At 37.7% G+C, this 18,970-nt stretch overlaps 1 protein-coding gene across 2 annotated transcripts in view; it reads right to left on the bottom strand.

The window, feature by feature from the left end:
- The window catches only part of LOC134755837 (zinc finger protein 423 homolog), an 89,890-nt gene that overhangs the window by 30,147 nt on the left and 40,773 nt on the right, over positions 1-18,970 (bottom strand). The window contains exon 1 of one of the 2 annotated variants that reach the window (XM_063692453.1): positions 6,237-6,759. The exons of the other annotated variant lie outside the window; for it this stretch is intronic. Coding sequence (XP_063548523.1) covers positions 6,237-6,339 — 103 coding nt within the window. The 5' untranslated portion in view covers positions 6,340-6,759. Of the gene's footprint in view, positions 1-6,236; positions 6,760-18,970 lie in introns of those variants that run through there. 2 annotated transcript variants of the gene reach the window in all.

Here is an 18,970-nt window from a genome sequence, read left to right as displayed (position 1 = left end):
TTAAACCCTATTTAAGACCTAAAATCTGTTTTTGTAGTCACATTTTTAAGTTTTACACATTTTTCCTATATTTATATTAGTAAATTTGTATTGCATAGCACTCGTGTACCAATTATGGATCTACTGGTGTCTATTTTATTGAAATCCACTCAATAGTTTAGGCGCTAGAAGTAAAAATATGACTTACTATTCGGCGTCCTCTCAAGGCGGCTGTATTAATCTTTCTTTAATAAAACAGGTGTAAACAGGTTGTGAAGGGCAAGAGGAATCTACCGATATGTAATTTAAAAAAATCCGTCCAGTATCCTGAGCTACAAGGTGTACTGATTTTCAGTATTTAAACCCATAACCCTACTTTCTGTTTAAGTCGCAGTCGAGTAAAATGTTGATATTAGGGTAGAACGTGTACAAATGTATAGACAAAAGTGGAATTCATATTCCTCCAAGTTTCATATTAAGAGAATATCCCCTGAAAGGGTATAAGCGCTTAATCTGGATTCAGCTATTATTTTCTATAACAAAATGTATTTTTTCCTCAAAGTTATCTAGAACTTTTTTGTGTGGAATTTAATAAGCATTAATGTTGCCTTACACCATATTTTCATAGAGAACGTATATTTAGAGTAAAACGCAAATTTCTCCAGGATGGTACACATTTTCCAAGATGGCTGCGATTCCTCGAGTTCCCCAAATGTTAAATAGTGTGGACATGAAAATAGACCTTTAATTAACATACATACCAAATTTCATATCTTTGGAAGGATTTCGAGGTGAGACTTAATCCGATTGTGCTAATAAACGTATCTGCATAATTCAGTTTTGATAAGACTAGAGATTCACAAAGAGCAATTCTAACATCAGTTGAAATATTTACGAACTCGGTATAGTATCTTAAGTCGATAAAAGCAAATTCTTGAAATGTCTATCACATGGTTATGGAAATTTAGTTTACCGTCCATAAGACTGCTAGGCCAAGTAATAAGAAGGTATAGAGGGAAATGCTAGGAACACAATTTTTAACTTCGTAGCTTTGGTTGGACTAGTTAGGAGATGAACATATCAAAAGTCCCCGTCCGTAACCCTGGTGCTGGGGGGGAGAAGGGGGTTTGAAGGTTCCTTTTTTCGGTTTTTCGATTATATCTCGGAAACTATGCGTCTGAGCGACTTGGCCACTTATACAAAATGAAAAGATTTAATTTGTTACAAGTTTTATTCAGTCAAGTTTTTCGATATCTTGTATAGTTTTTGAGATATCCGCTCTTGAAGGTTTATTTAGGGCTCTCATTTTTATCTTGATTATCTACATCAGTAAAGCTGCTAGGCCGGGTTTGGTAACGTTTTCGTATAAATCGGGGGTGCTGAATTCATTTATGGTATCAACATACACCTTTTCGAAGTAAAAACATATAAACTTTAAACAAATAACTTTTTTTAAACTCCTCTTCACGCTTAAACCGCTGAACCGATTTAGTTGAAATTTGGTAAATAGGTGTTTTAAGCCCCGAGACCGGATATAATATAGTTTTTATCTCAAAAATCATACTTTGAAGGTGTGAAATTTGGTGTGAGGGGAATTCAGCTTCTTCGCCGAAGTTGAATTCCTGAGGTTAATACTGTTTAAATTTAGGTTTGAAGTCATATTTGGTATCATTATCAACTAAATCAAAACATGTAGACCATCCCAAATATTATTTAAATAGGTTCAGCGGTTATTGATTCCCCATACAAATTTCCACCCCACTTTTCACACCCTTAACAGATGATTTTGGTTATAAAAACTATCCTATGTACTGTCCCGGGACTCAAACCATCTCTATACCAAATTTCAACGGAATCGGTTCGGCGGTTTAAGCGTAAAGAGGAGTTTTATAAAAAATCATTTTTTTAAATTTTGTTTTTACTTAGGAATGGTGTCAATGTTAATACCATAAATGAATTCAGCACCCCCGATTTATACGAAAACGATCCCAAGCCCGGCCTAGCAGCTTCACTGATGTAGATAATCAAGATAAAAATGAGAGCCCTAAATAAACCTTCAAGAGCGGATATCTCAAAAACTATACAAGATATCGAAAAACTTGACTGAATAAAACTTGTAACAAATTAAATCTCTTTTCATTTTGTATAAGTGGCCAAGTCGCTCAGATGCATAGTTTCCGAGATATAATCGAAAAACCGAAAAAAGGAACCTTCAAACCCCCCTCTCCCCCCCAGCACCAGGGTTATGGCCGGGGACTTTTGATATGTTCACCTCCTAACTAGTCCAAACAAAGCTACGAAGTCAAAAATTGTGTTCTAAGCATTTCCCTCTATACCTTTTTTTGGGCATTTATTTCCTGGCCTATGCCTAGGTTTTTAGCTTCTGTGACCTGATCAATACGGTCTGTGCCGATTTTAATAACAGGATTACAATTGATAATATCAAGTCTTTGCTTATCAGAGCCTAATATTATAAATTTTGACTTGAGAGGGTTTAAAACCAAACTATTTCGGCTGGACCACTGAATTATCCGGTCCAGATCGTCATTGATTTTATTGACTATGCTAGGAGTATCAATAGGCTTGACAGGCAAGTACACCTGCAGGTCGTCAGCATAAATATGATATTTACAGTATAAACCTTTTCGGTCCTACGAAAATCGTAAATAAGTTAGATTCTACGAATCAGCTTCTCTACTATACCGGGGGAGGGATTTCTCTCGGATCGGAACAGTGTTCGACGGTAAGTGAACTTAAAGGATAGAAGTAGTGTATTGGTCCAAGTGAACCACTTCAGGTTTACGGGACATTCAAGTTTCATGTAAAAAGTTTATATAAATAGCTTGTCAATGGTACATATAAGGGTATAAAGAGGTTGTAACCAAACCCTGTAGAAGGTGAATCCAAATATTCGTAGTGTAATTCATTAGTTTAGTTAACCAATTGACACTAACAAGTAATTAATACCTTTACCTTACCGAACCGTTGACTTATTAACGTTTGTTTTTTAGTTGTCGTAAAGAAAACGTACTCATTACCAGGATTCAGTGGATATTAGCAGGTAAGGACGGTCAACGGTACTTAGCACGTACGGATTAGAGAGGCGAGTTGGTGGTGGGATAATTAACAGTAACTTGCACCACGCAAGCCGTGCAAGTGAGGAGCGAGTGGCGCCGGCGACGGTGGGCGGCGGAAGCGCACATCCTAATTGCGCCGTCTGGGACACCTCGACCGGCGCCTGCGCAATCAACGACGATCGCGTGCTGTTTATTGTCCTTTATGTGATATCACTAAGCCTAGGACTCTCCTTCGAAATTTGCACGTGATACCGGCTCTATATTAATTTGACATTACTTGCAATGCATCTCGCTCTTACTCAGAAATACCTAAGTATCCGTGCGAGAGAGATGCGTGCGAGTATTATCAAATCAAGATCAATTTGTAATGTAATGTAAAGTTTATACGCCACTGACGCCGCTCTATAGGCAGCCGAGCTCGGGTGAAATTGGTTTATCTACTTACAGAAAAATAGACAAAAGCTTTTACTGATAACTGTTTTTACACAGTCAATTTGTACCTAGATCTAGGTCATCGAGAATATTTTGAAAACTCCAACTCAATTTTTGATGCTGCTGATGAATTGTTGTTGCTGTTGTTTGTTGCCTTATTTAAGATTTCGTTTATCCATCTTATTACTGTGGTAAAATGCATGCTGTGGATTAGGGTGGTTCAAAAAAACGTTCTTAGGGTTCCGTAGTTCCGTACCCAAAGGGTAAAAACGGAACCCTGTTACTAAGACTCCTCTCAGTCTGTATCTCATCAACCGTGATAGCTAGACAGTTAAAATTTTCACAGATGATGTATTTCTGTTGCCGCTATAACAACAAATACTAAAAAGTACGGAACCCTCGGTGGGCGAGTCCGACTCGCACTTGTCCGGTTTTTTATTTTTATTTCTATTTATTATAATTTTTCAAAAAAAAAAATATACAAGTGATTATTGTTAACAACTGTATATTAGATATATTGCACCGAGTTGAATAGAACAAAGTCAGTGTCATTATACCTATACGTAATTTTTCATAGGAATATTAATGATGAGTATGATGACATCGCCACAATTTGTCGTTGTTTTTACATTATTTATTGTGTGTATTTACGTTTCCTCTTGAGACCTTTCGTACCACTTAGTTGTGGACATCGCCATTAATGTCACTGAAATATAATAATTAGGAGCCCTTATGCAAAACGTTTATGCTAAATATTATCATTATTGATAATATCGATATAATTTTAGGCATCTGCGTGTGACAAGCCCGAATAAGTTGCTTAATGTAGACATGAGAAAAATGTATTACCAAAGAGAATAGATAGTATAAAGGGTTATTGTCATGGTAAATTTTGTAGTCACAGTAAATTTACTGCCATCTATCGACACACGATTAAAACAAAAAATGAAAATGTATAAAAATATCAAAAAAATTACCTATGGATAAATAATATGACTTTGACCCATGTTCTTTCACTGATATGTGTTAAAATTGTAAAAATATCAAACGGTAAACGTAAATAAAAAAATACACCTGTTGCTTGATTGCCTCGCGATTGAGGCGGATTGACCGGCGCGTGCGCTTGGCTATCCGCTTGGTCCAATTAATTAACGCTTAATTATTACTGTTTTGCTCGAGGACCGTATTATGATGAGACTGACTAGTCATTTAGCATGATTTGTGGGTTTCTTTATATGGCTGTTGAAAAAAAATTGTGATAAATTTTAACGTCATACACTTTTTTTCCAAAATATTCCAAATACGTTTCTGTGGTTTTAATTGCCGACACAATCGCACATTCGTTTTTTTGTAGGCACTGACACTTGTTAGATATATCTCATACCTAGATTATATGTTTTCGTAAATCATAATAAACCAGCAGGTCGGACCAATTTTATGGGACCAATTAAGTAGCTACATAGTTGCAAAGAATGACTAGGTATACTATGTATATATTCGTTTGCAGCAGAACTATAGCAAAAAAATTATAACATCGATTTTTACTGCGAAATCAGTATCAGACGTTGCAAAGGCTAAATCATATTTATGTAAAAAATGTAAAAATATAATTTTCAGTAAGAGATATATGAAAAATCTTACTACCTCAGAACGGTACACTTTATTTCTGATATACCTATGATTAAGTTTTTAAATATAAAACAATTACAAACCCGAAAAAACCGCCCAAAATCCATACCTACTAAAAATCATCAATTTCTGGGCTTTTCCAAGTTTTCCGACAATTCGTTTTAAAACAAATGTAATTTTTATCAATTAAAATGTGTACTGCGTAAATTTTAGTAAAACATCGGAAAATGGATTAGTGTTGAAAGTTGACAGTCTTAAAAATAAATATATCACCTGCAAAAGTACCTTTAATTCATAGGACAACGTTATGATGAAATTTTCCATCACCAATTCACCCTGCAAAGAAGGGTTAAGTCGTGGATTGTAGATCACTATTATTGAGTAAAGTTAGGTACTAGGCACCTATAGGAACTAGGAAGCCGCATTTTTATGTACCTACAGAAATTTGTTTTATTTAATTCATGTCTATTAAGAACATAAAATATCTATCAGTTACTACAAAAATGACTCTACATTGTTGTCGTTCATATGTATTTAAGGACGTACCGATGAAAAGTTTGAAATTTTTCACATACAAACAAATTTCTGATGTTTGAACATTTTATTATTTATACAATGAACGAAATTACCGTTTCCAAATTGAAAAGTTCTTATATTTTTTGTTACCTACATATTTAAAAAGCAATTCGAATACCTAAGTACTTTTATTTTTCAAAATTTTATCGTTCATCTATAGGTAGCCATAATTCTTTTCGCCGAGAGTGAGAGGCTATAAGTCAAGGAGGGAATAAGTGATGAAGTGAAATGAAAAATAGGTACCTACGTGAAATTGATAATACTCATGAAACCATTAACAGAGGCAAAAAGCATTCGAAAGAGTTGGTAAAATAGAAGCTCGTAAGCCATTAAGAAACTTGATTAGTTACCTAAGCAGTTGTAAGCACTTAAAGTTAGTTAGTTTATCTACAACGGCCCGACGCCGGTATGTAAACATCAAGTTAAATATGAAGGCACACAGTACTTTACATAAAGTAATTAATAGATTGGTCACATACTTCACATAGGTATTATCTCAGAAGCAAGTGATGTATACATAAAAGTGTTAATTGCCTGGCTTACCTTTTAAATCCTCGGAGGTGACGTCGTGGTTCTCCTTGTTGGCCTGAATCTTCTCAATGAGGTGCTCCAGCCTACTGCTGTTGCCTTTGAATAGCATGATCATGTCGGAGACTCGAGGCAAAGCACCCGAACTTAAGACCGCGACTGAGCAGATTGCCGCAGGTGCATCGGTTCCAGTTTATTTCGGACTTTTTTGCGGGTGCAGTTTATCGCGAGTGCGAATTAACGTACGCGTGCGGGCCAGGTGCCGCTAATTGACGGGGCGCCCGTCGCGGCTGCGCTTCCTTCACGGCAATTATTTGGGTGGCCGCTGATCGGCTTAATTACCCACAATCATTTAGGACATGCACCTTGGTTACAGGTGAATTTGGATCGTAATTACTTTGTGTATTTTGAAGTTTGAGTGAACGCCGGCGGCGGCGGCGGCGAGTGCGGCGTGACTGCGGGCCGGTGGGCGAGTCGCGGCGGGCGCTGGCACCTCGCGGCACCCTGCGCCCCGCCTAGCGCTCCGACCCGCCCACACAATCCCCCCTCCATTGCACCCACGCCTAAACTGTTTCAAGACCAACTCTACTTTAGTTCAGAAAAAATATATAGTGATAGATGATTTGATCATCAAATTAGGTAGAGTACCTAGGCGATATCAGTTTTAAAGTTCTATATTAAGTAAGTACTTATAGAATTTTAAAACGTCAAGCAACGTTTTCAAGTGGCTATTAGTAAAGATAATGTTGGTACCAAAACTACTATCTAGTAGAAAGAAGTGTGCAATAAAGCCTATACACATCCTAAATGAATGAATCCACCTAGTGCTCGCTTCCTCCTCGTATAGTAATTAAGCAATCACATGATATGGTAAGTATACTTACATAGTATGTTGTCTAGCATAAAATTACGAATCAGCTACAAGTATAATAAACTGACAAATCAAAAACACTCGGTAAGTAAGTACCTAAATATCCACCTAAATTTTCTATGGAATATTATTCAGTTCCCCAGAGAATCAATCAATCGTGACACATTCACATTTCGTATTCAAAAATAAAGCACACAAGACGTAATGACGAACCGCTAAATGAAATGACAGACGACGCTAAAAGCTTTTAGAAATTTTAGAATTTCCAACGTGATCAAGAAAAACTGGCTCGGGGATTTTCTCCGTTTCCTCCCACGGCGTGGGCGCGACCAATGGGCGCCGGCCCCGCGCGCCTCGCGCCGCTCACTCTAACCTCACTAATCTCACTATACAACTCTTTTGTCTACTACTTTTATTTTACTATCATTAGTACGACGCATGTTAGATATTCTGATATTATTGTGTAACCATTAAAAATGTCTTATACCTATTTATAATAAGTAAATTTAATTTTGTCAATGACTCAAATCAAAAGACACGTCATCAACGGCTTTATTATTTGTTATATAATGAATGAGGAGCCAAATTCGAATATTGTGTACATCGTATACCCGTTACATACCTATGTGGCTACCTCCAGTTTGGCACTGACATAAACGCTATCGAGAACGTAACTTTACTTTCTATGCATCTCGCTCGTACTCACATAATAGTGAGAGCGAGATGTAAGTATAGAAAGTAAATTACGTAGACGTTAGCGTATATGTCAGTTTTGACACTGTCAGTGACTCATGGTACGTCCACTAGTAAAAAAGGTGTTTTTTTTTTATATGAGCTTGCATGTAAATAATATTCTAGGTAGCTAAATACTCGTATTTTTATTAATTTTAATAGTTGGCGTGGACTTGTGGGTCAATCGGTATTTACCCAACGGGCTTACCTACCTACTATATACCTATATACTTACTTTAAAATTCCTACATTTGTAGTGATATCATCTTGCAATATATTGGTCGTAACGTCACGAAATAACCATTGTACAAAACCACACAGGGTTTACAAAATGTTTACGGGTCATATTCATATTGTAAAAACAAAGTTGTATGGTCCCAGCCGGCAGGCAGCAGTGTCCGCGCGCTCGGCATTTTGACATTTCTGACCCGCTAGAGGGCGATTCCGCTACGACGATTATTTACCTTTTAGTTCGGAATACATTACCCGGACAACGGCTATGGCGCCGCAGCGGTCACTTTCCGGATTAACTTGACAAATATTCACAAGTAATCGCACCCCTGACAATAGCATATATCGGATACTAAATAAATTAAGGATTAGGTACGGTACAATACAAAATTACCTCGGATATTTTGTCAAAAGTGACCTGTGTAGTGTGTAAACTCTATTTTTATTTTTGTTTCTTTTTAAAAACTGTTTGTATGCCAAATTATAAGCGTTCTACTAAATATTTTTGAAATATTCAATATAAGAAGCTGACCTATATCTATAACCATTGTTGAATTTTAATCACGCATTCAACTAATAAGTTTGTTTGTAGGTACCATAGCAGAGCAAGGTCCTAATGGGCGTACTGATTCTGGCAAATGAATGAACATTAAAGATGCAAGAGTTCGCGAAGCCGGGCGGGATTGACACCGAGTTGTCGGTTGTCGGGCGCAGGGCTGAGTACAAAAGGGTTAAACATTAATAAGCACCCCCTCCTCTACCCTGACATGGACGATTAGTCTGTCACTGAGCCAAGTCTCAGAGTACTGAATAAAGTATTATGAAAAAGTGCCTTATCGCGCGAACCCGCCGACCGCAGACGGTCTGATGAGGGTCTAAAAATATTTCCACTCGTTTCCCACTTTAAGCTTCGTCTGAAGGGACCACTTTGTGATTTAGAGACAAATGTTAACAAAAAAACACTCTATTTGGATAAATGTTGTAAATCGTAAATAACAATATTTAACTATTTGTCTGTCTGTTTGTAGGTTGTCTAGAAGATATCGCTCTTTAGCGATAAGACCGCCTGTTTTCTGCCTCTATCTTTATGAATCTTCAATCAAGTTGCTTTTCCTTTATTTTTTATTGAGGTGTGCCAATAAAGAGTATTGGATATATGTATATCTATAAATTTGACTTAACCATTAGTTTTTTTTAATACTACGCCTGATGGTAAGCAGTCACCGTAGTCTATGGACGCCTGCAACTAACTCCAGAGGCGCGTTGCCGACCCTAAAGCTGGCCATACACACTAGGGTACGCCTGCGCAGTTTTGCCTGTACAGTTCATCTGCACAGTCGAAGCTGGTTAGAAAACTGCACAGTCGAATGCCACACACGCTACGTTTTACCTGTGCAGTTGCCAAAACTGCGCAGGCGTACCCTAGTGTGTATGGCCAGCTTAACACTCCGCACCCTCGTTGAGCCTCGTTGTGTTGCCGTTTGTTTTTAACTAAAAGCTATCTATGTATACTCGACACTCGTGATATAATGAGTACCCACAAAAGAAGACTGTAACTAAGAAGTACTTAAGTATCTTCTTTGTACCACCACTGTCGTCTTTGAATTTCGAGTCTATTGTCTAAGTAAGAAATATCAGTTATAAACGCTACAATATATTCCCACTTATAATTACGAGCAAGCCTGAGCTTCGGCCATGCATATTTTATGAGACGGACTGACAGCCGCGAGGCGCGAGCTCCACTCCAGCAAGAACGTGGCGGTCGAGGTGTCGTGAATCCATCGGCACGTTAATCTTTAATTCCCAAAACTGAACCTGGAAACTTTTTAATGTTTGGGTAGTTTTGTCACTAACTTTAGATAAAGGATTGAGTCGAGTTGGATAAATTATAAAGTACTATGTGTGGAATGAACTTCCTGTCAAGGATTACAGAAAAGGAGCGTACAGGTTCCTGAAGGTTCGGTAACGTGCATGTGACACTTCTGGAGTTGCAAGCGTCTATTATTGTCTACGAGATCCGCACCCCTTCACTCCGAATCATATTGCAATCGTCAATCGAAATAAACCAATTTATTATAGCTCTACATTTGCGTGTAGAATCGGCCGAAGCTAACTCTGCGCCAATTTAGACGTGCAAAGTTTTAAAGTACCTACCATAGTAATCGTAGTTTTTTATATAAATTTAACATGTATGCTGAAACTTCCACACTTTGTCATTGTAAAGTGTGTGAATAGTTAGCTAGGCCCGACCCTAGTAGTTTGCGTAATTGTTATAGGAATTATAATTAAACTAGAAGTCCTACCACATTTCTTACAGTAATAAAACATCTAAGTACTACCTAAAGCTTTATTACCGTATATGGTATCTTTTTAAATTAACTCAACTTCCCACTGTACTGAACATTAGCCTAACATGTGAATAAAGAAATATCTCTAAATGGCAATCCACAGATAATAAGAACACGTTCTCGCATTTAGAGGGACTGGGAAGCGTTGAAATGGGCGAACAATTTAGATTTTCGGTAAAATGCAAAGTACGAGGTCAACCGTTTTAACTGTTTTAACCGCGAAATTAGATTATTTTTAGCCAATGGTGGACTACTAAAGATTATATTTAGCTAATTTTTAATTAACTTTAATTTCGTGAAAGTAAATTAAATGATGAAATGGAAACAAAAGGTGCGTGAGTGTGCGATATTGAAAACGTTACCTATAGGTATTTTAGTTTTTACACTGTGCAAATAGATTTTCTTCCTCTAGGGCTTCTAGGCTAAAATTCACCATAAATGTCCTCAAAAATAAAGTGAAGGCCAAAGCGACCATTTATATCGAAACACATCCTTATTTATTTCTATGGTAACAAAGGTAGGTAGGTTGCGATATATTTGGCTACTTAGCCAAATCATAGAACCAAAGTTGATTGTTACTATCTATTTGATGGTGCTGTTAAAAATAGCCAGAACATTTCAGTATAGCTCAATCTAACAGTAAATCACGATTCGACGTAAAATCTTAAGTGAGCCCCCATCAATGTACACCATGACGAACCGGCGTTGTCAACAAACACCCCGAAACTTTTTGCCTACCTGAGCCTCGAGGGACCGCGGCGCACGTCAGTTCGCGTCTCAATAAATCAATGGGCTGGCTGAGCCGTCATTCCGCTGTATTAGGACGTTCTTCACTCCCTTTTTGTCATTTTTTGCGTAACTCCTTTACGCTACTCTATTAGGGACCTGTTTGGGGGAGTTTTGTTGTCGAGTGGGGTAAATTATGATCTGCAAGTAACATAAATCGAATTATTAGGGGTTCATTGAAAAACTACAAACAAAGTGAATTAGACTAGAGCATCGAGGTTTGCATGGTTATTCAGAATCTAAATATTGTTTAGTGTAATAAGTGGTGTAAATATTCAAATACAACTTACAACTGATATCTCAGCAGTCGTAGGCGAAGGTTTTTTGCAAAAAGAAAGAAAAATACATAGGCATAAAAATTCACAAGATTTAAAAACCTTATAACTTTACGTCCGCTTCTATCACGGTAGGGAACCGAAGAAAACTTTGAACGGGTATAGGTAGTCTAGTCCTGTGAAGGATTGTAAATCTCATTTTCAACTCGAAAAGGGTGCGTAGACGTCGATCGATCAATAATGGGTAATTGTCAGTCGAACAATTTCACAGATCTTGATAAGCGTAAAATGAAGGCCACACAAGACAAATAGAGCAGGGGTGTGAGGTTTTTGTGCGAGATGGCATCGAGATAGTGACGCAGGGTGGTCCGCCGGGAGACAAGTCTCACCCAAGGACCTAGCACTTTTTCTGTATTGAATATCTCTACATATATAGATACTATGAATATTATAAGTACAATTATAAGTATTCATGTTTTCAAAAATAATTGGAGTACAACTCTAACAATTGCATTAATTTGTAAAACAAAAGCCACTAACAGTTATCGGTGCATGAACGACAATTCACAATTCTCATTACTTGTGACAACACAGCAGTTCCTACAAAAAAATCAATAAATATAGAGCCATGGTAAAGGTAAAACTAAAGCGCTTCTTGCGTGTAGATGTCTACAGTTTGCAAAAAAAACGCATAAGCTTAATAAATTTAATAAATATTTAATATAAGTTGATAAGTTGTAGGTAACTCATATTAATAACTTACTCTACATCATTATTTTTTTACCTCGTTCTCTCGTTATTTTCATCAGTGGACTGTACAGAATCAATGTCACTGTCACTATCTTCGCAGTAAACACTTATAATGAAACTCCTACATCCTACATCACATCCAATTGAAGAACATTGATACTTTTGCTCCTCTATTTTTTATTATTTTTGAATACTCCTTTTTTGCTTTGACTTTTAAGAGACTCCAATACTCCATATTGGCACTTTTTTGGCAACAATAGTTTCAATTGGATTAAATCAGGGAGGATAATGGTGGTACGTAAGACGATAACAAGGGGGTGGAATGTCTTTATGGAGTGATTATAACTTTATTACCCAAAAATAAAAATTCAGTCAATTGGAAAAAACTTCTTACGTCATAAATTAATGGCGACTTGGCGAAGTAACATATGTCCATGCCCACTTAAAATTTTAGCTTGTTTTTGGGTACTAACTCGTATAACTACACGAATAATCAAACTTAAAGATCGGTAAGCAAATAATGAGTTTGAATGCCACACGGTACTTATATTACTATGTAATTTCAAAAATCGAATGACTATTTGAAAATTTTATTCGTACATGCAAGAGTGGCTTTAGTAAAGGGGCCCACTGACTATCAGTCCGCCGGACGATATCGGCCTGTCAGTTATTCGGAACTGTCAAATTTTTGTTCTAACTGACAGGCCGATATCGTCCGGCGGACTGATAGTCAGTGGGCCCCTTAAAGTTTTTTATCCATAGGCAACCCATAAGTAACAACCCCTATAAACCCTACTTTCCTAACTTTACTACCTAATAGATAAGCAGGTACATAAATATTTGTTTGAAGTGTATATTTATATCTACTTAGTAATATTAAGTAAATGAAACACGAAAGCTTTATGTTTATGTTCATAAACATTACATCGTGACGAAAGTTAACACATTCAACCGCAATCTATGCTAGATTCCAACACGACAATCTACATAATAATCACCCTTCACGAAACTTGCCCGCATTGATAATGATCAAGTTATCGGTTAACTGGTGGTTGTGTGTCATGTTAACTTTGTCACCTTCGCAGCATGTTTAATAAAATAAACAAATGTGAAAATCAACCATGCCGTGTACAGGACAGAGTTTATATTCGAGAATAGTGCGAAGTTCAAAACAGTGCTGGAAAAGTAAACTATTAAGTATCTTGTGACGGTTTAGTGTGTGAGAGTCGCGCGCGACGTGCGACGGTCACGTCGCGCGGTGATCGTATCCCAGACGCGGTGCGCGCTCTCGTGCGGCGCGGCGTACGCGCACATCTCACACGAAATGGGTCAATTACGACGTGGGAGTGGAGCGATACGTGACCGTAGCGCCTGATCTAGGTGATATGACGGTGCACGGTGCTATGTTTCACGCCTTTGCCACGTACCTGTGAGTTGGTGACAGTTTCGAGTTTAGAGATACATCCGAAGTAGAATAATTGGATCAGAGATATATACGAGTATGTCATTCCGGTCTATATCCCGGTCAATATAAGTCTATATGACATTCCGTTCATATTTAGAACAACCCAGCTCACTTGGAAGTATCTTCCTTCGCCAAAGACCAATATCATAATTACATATTACGTTGCCTGTGCAATACTGCAATCAAATCAAAATCAAATTGATCATACCTACAAGCCAACGTTTCGAGTCTCGAATAAACCAAAATATTATGTTAATCCTATGTTCTTTCCTATTAAGGATTCACAAAGCGTATACGGCACTTTTTACATACATACCAGTGCCTAAAGACTCCCTCCACTTAAAATTCTATTGCTACTACGAGAAGACAATTAACAGTGTACACTCAAGAACATATTAGTATTACCATAAATCAGTCTTCGACGAATAAAACAGGGGTGTGAACCCTAAATTGAAATCACCCTCCCGGAAAAGCAACATACAAGTGCCTACACATTAGCACATCACGCATAACAACACCGCTCCTGAGCCGAGACACGCTCCATTAGTTTCCTCGTTTCTTCAAACAAAAACAAAACGAAAATTTAAATCGTAGATGAGCATGAACAAATAGGTAACGACGTAGATTACGCTTAAAATTGCCAATTGCGTTGGCGTTATTACTTTAGTCGCCGCAGAAACGAAACTTCGACAGATCTTTTTCTACAAAAAGTTTTGAATAACATGCCTACGCTGGCTACGCGTGGGAAATTGATCCAGTTAGAGTAATTTAGAGGCGAACGATTTAATTTGAACAGCATGAGAGCATGACTAAGAGCCATAGTGTGCCGGTGGAACGAATGGAGAGGCATGCCCATTTTGGTGACAATCCGCGCGTTCTCAGCGCCTACGACGCCGAGGTCACCCTGACGCCCGACTAGTACGACTATGATTTCGGAAATCCTGCGCACCCTATTGTTTTACAAATTGCATCCTTAAAACACAAACAACCCCCACATCTCATCGTAATAATTGACTTCAAAATTAGATTAAATATCAAGTCAACTTCATTAGTTGTGATCTTTTGTTATTTTACCATATAATTTCACGAAGAAAACCAAACAAAATACAAGAATTCCTGGCCTTCATAAGTGGAAAGTTGTGCATTGAATTGAAGACTTTACAATATAATAATCAATAAACAAGTCTCTTATAGATCAATTGTGTTGACACAATGTAATAAATACCGAGTCTGCGACAAAGTGGTGTTATTCTAATCGTTTGACTAGCACAGGCAAGAACAGCTATTGCCACCAATATAAGTGCGCACTCCGACCTGTTTGCCGATATAGTTCTCGAGGTTGCATCTACACTGGTAGGCATACATTTCATTGCGTCTATGCTAGATAAGCAATAGAAATACTACATGGCCTAGCCCTGGCCGGTCGTGAGCCACCATTTTCACGGAGCGTCACGCAGGTTTTTACCAGCTCTTGGTGAGCTATGGCGAGTTAGTCTGCACGACTTCGATTTCAACACGCTGTCACTGTACAAGGCGACAGACAAACTATTTAATTGCTGTAATGAGAAAAGATGGTAAATAAAAAATTATGACTAACAGCATATAGAGTACCATTTATACTCTTATCCGGGATAGTGAGCCCTTAACAAACCCATATGGTAGCCATGCATGAAGATTATTAATAGCTTATGCTATATATAATAGCTTTTTCGCTACTTATATACAACTTGATCCCAAGAATTCCCGCAAGTATCACGTTTTTACCTCACTTACCATCCAGATGGGATTGGAGGGTCAGATGGTTTATTAAGACTAGACAGGCTTTCTTCATCGAAAAGCAACAGATATGGTAAACTAGCTTTTGCCAGCGGTGCGAAACTCCTAGCTTCGGGTAAACTCGGCTCCGTTCGGCTCAACATTGCTCCGAGCAATTATTAGGGTTGGCACAACTTGACGTCCCTTTGCGTGCACGACCACAGATAAGATAATGATAAGAGAATTTTTTATAAGTCCGAAATATCAAAATTACGATTTTTAAAAACACGATGGAATAAAATCACGGAAGTGCTATTTCCGAAAACTTAAAATCCGATTGTCACTTGACCTAAATTTAAAGTTTAAAGAAAGAAAGAAAGCTTAAAGTTCCGATTTTACACTTTTCCGAAAATATTTTTTTCCGAATTCCTAAATTCCGAAAAATCATTGTCCGATCGGAAATAAAATAATTCGGTATATTCAGAAATTCGGTTTTTAAGGTCGGAAAATTAAATGAAATTCGGGATATTCAAATAAAGACTCACGTTTTACTTTAGTAATTGGATATTCAGAAATTCGGTTTTACGTAAGGTCGGAAAAATGAAATCCGTGATATTCAAATATTTCAAATGAAGACTCACGTTTTAGTAATTATTACGGGTGCCTGTCGTGCCGCATATATCATTTTAAACTCGGCATAAAATATTTGCGACCCTCCAGAAAACGAACTTTAACAATATATTTGGAATAGCGTTATTCGGAAATTTAAAAACTGGGATATTTAAAATAGGAATCACGTCAATTCGGAATAAGGGCAATTCAGAATTCGTGATTTTGAAAATCGTAAATGTTAAATTCGGCGTTTGTCACTGTCGGAACTGTTATAATCGGAATTATGTTGTTTGGAATTTACAAAATTCGGCTTTTTAGGTTTTCGGAAATAAAAATCTTCGTGATTTTCGTCATTCGTAATTACGACAGTCGGAATTTTGATGGGTCGAGCATTTAAAAATCGAAATGATAAAATTCGACATTCTAAAATTCGGAATAAAAGTTTTCGGAATTATGTAGTGTACCCATTTAAAACTCAGTATGTGAAAACATCCCAGCAAATGGATTCAATGGTATTGATACTTTTGAAATGTTCTACAATATTTACGGTCTATGAAAAATGTAAGCTGCGCATTATGTTTAAATAAATTTAATTCCAACAATAGATGTCACTGTTATTATTATTTTTGATAAATAATATTAGGAGAATGTGACATTTGGCGTCATCCATATTTTGGGGATTTTCATATTTTCTAAGGTGAGGTGAAGATTAGGAGGTCAACCCTTCGCGCCTACCTTTTTTTAATTAGAGAGGAGAGGAGAGACAATTAAGACTATCTCAATACGAAATTTCATCTAAATCTGTTTTATTAACCGACTTCAAGATTTCAAAAGGAGGAGGTTCTTAATTCGGTTGTTTTTTTTTAGATGTTTGTTACTCCATAACCCCGTCATTTCTGGACCGATTTTGAAAATTCTTTTTTTGATTGTAAGTATATAAATACAGATTGATCCCGTTTTTGTCAAAACGCAGTTCTGATGATGGGATCCATGAGGAATCGAGGGAACTCCTTAAATGTTAAAGGAATACATATAGTGATTTTAGTATTTTCATCAACAAGTCAAGCATTTACATTTAAAAGTGACATTTGATGAAGTGGAACTGCTGATGATGATCAGAACGGAACTCTTCAATGACTAATAATTCACGTTTGGCGATTTGTCCTCTTCGTTATGTTTGTTGAGCAAGTTAGGTTTTCAAGACACATTTTTGTCAAGCTCGAGTTCTGATGATGGGATCCATGAGGAACCGAGGGAACTCCTCAAATGTTAAAGGCATTACATATAGTGATATATTTTTGTATTTTAATCATCAAATCCAGCATTAACACTTAAAAGTGACGTATGATGAAGTGGAACTGTTGATGATGATCAGAATGGAACTCTTTAATGACACATAGTTCACGTTCACGTTTGGCGATTCGTTCTCTTCGTTATGGACCCAGACCCAAACTTGGACATGGACCCCAACTCGGACCCGGACCCGGACCGAACTCGGACCCGAACTTTAACCCGGACCCCGACTCGGACCCGGACCCAGACCGAACTCGGGCCCAAACTTGGACCCGGACAGCCGGACACGGACCCGGATTCGGATTCGAACCCAAACCCGAACGTAGGTTAGGTGGGTGGGTGTGTTTGAACTGCGATTCTCACAAAACAGAACTGCTATCTGAAAAGTGGGTTAGGTAAGAACTGTGACCCTTACAGAAACGAAATGCTATCAGAAAAGTGGGTTAGGTTAGGTTAGAACTGCGACCCTTACAAAAACGAAATTCTACTAGAAAAGTGGGTGGTTTTTACCTCCTTTTCTACATAATTACGCAAAAGATGCTGTCTCTCATTTCATTGCCTGGAATCTAAGAGTGCACCATCAACAATAATTAAGTAATCTTTCAACGGCATCCCCCATTGAAGTCGGTTTGTTTTTTTCTTAAAAAATATTGGGTCCCATACAAATTTCCACCCCCTTTTCACCCCCTTTAGGGTTGATTTCTGGGGTAAAACCTATCCTATGTCCTTCCCTAGGTCTGAAACTGTCCATACCTAATATCATAATAAACGGTTCAGCGGTTATTAATTCCCCATACAAATTTCCACCCCCCTTTTCACCCCCTTAAGAGGTGAGTTCCGGAATAAAAAGTATCCTTATATACTATGGAATAAAATGTATAAAAAGGACATATCCTTCCCCGGGACTCAAACTACCCCTATACCAAATTTCAACAAAGTCGGTAATAAAAACAATAGTGAATATAGGTAATCGATTTAGCCATTTTTGAATTTTCACAAAGAGTCTTCTGTTCTGCGAAGTGCCGCGAAGATATTTGTCCCTTTTGCTTGTTATGAACATATTTATGATTTTTATGAAGTAAAATCCCGGTCATGCTCTTGTTATATTATAACATAAGGTGTAATAAATCTTGTAGATTTCTTGTCCCGTCGATGAAACCACCGTTTATACTGAAATAATAATAATTTCAAGTTTGTTATGATTATGATGATTGATACGTAAAAGTATTAACTCTAGGAAGATATAAAAGGCTACAAACTAATATTATGAAAAATATATCTTTCTACAGAAAACTAACCGGCCCCTCCGCGCGTGCGCCGAGCGAATCGGCACGTAGTTCCGGCGCGCGGGCGCAGGTGGATGCTGTTGCGGTCTCGCTTCGCCGCCGTCACCTGCGCTCTCATTCCTGTACCCTGACCCAAACCAGCATAAATGTGTCCTCGACTTCCGTGCCAAGTGTAAAATTATCGTAGACAACACTTAAGCTGGTGAGGTAATGGCAGTGGGAATTACTGCCCTGTAATCCTACAGTGCCTGAATTACATTGAGGTATCAGACACCTGCCTAATGCCTATGATTTGCTAAGCGTATCAATTGATTCAAGGTGTCGATTGTTCCCATTTCACACCAC

The sequence above is a fragment of the Cydia strobilella genome, chromosome 3 (genome assembly GCF_947568885.1).
Source record: "Cydia strobilella chromosome 3, ilCydStro3.1, whole genome shotgun sequence".
Classification (NCBI taxonomy): Eukaryota; Metazoa; Arthropoda; class Insecta; order Lepidoptera; family Tortricidae; genus Cydia; species Cydia strobilella.
Note: the sequence above shows the minus strand (reverse complement) of the source record. Positions and strands in the feature narration are given on the sequence as shown.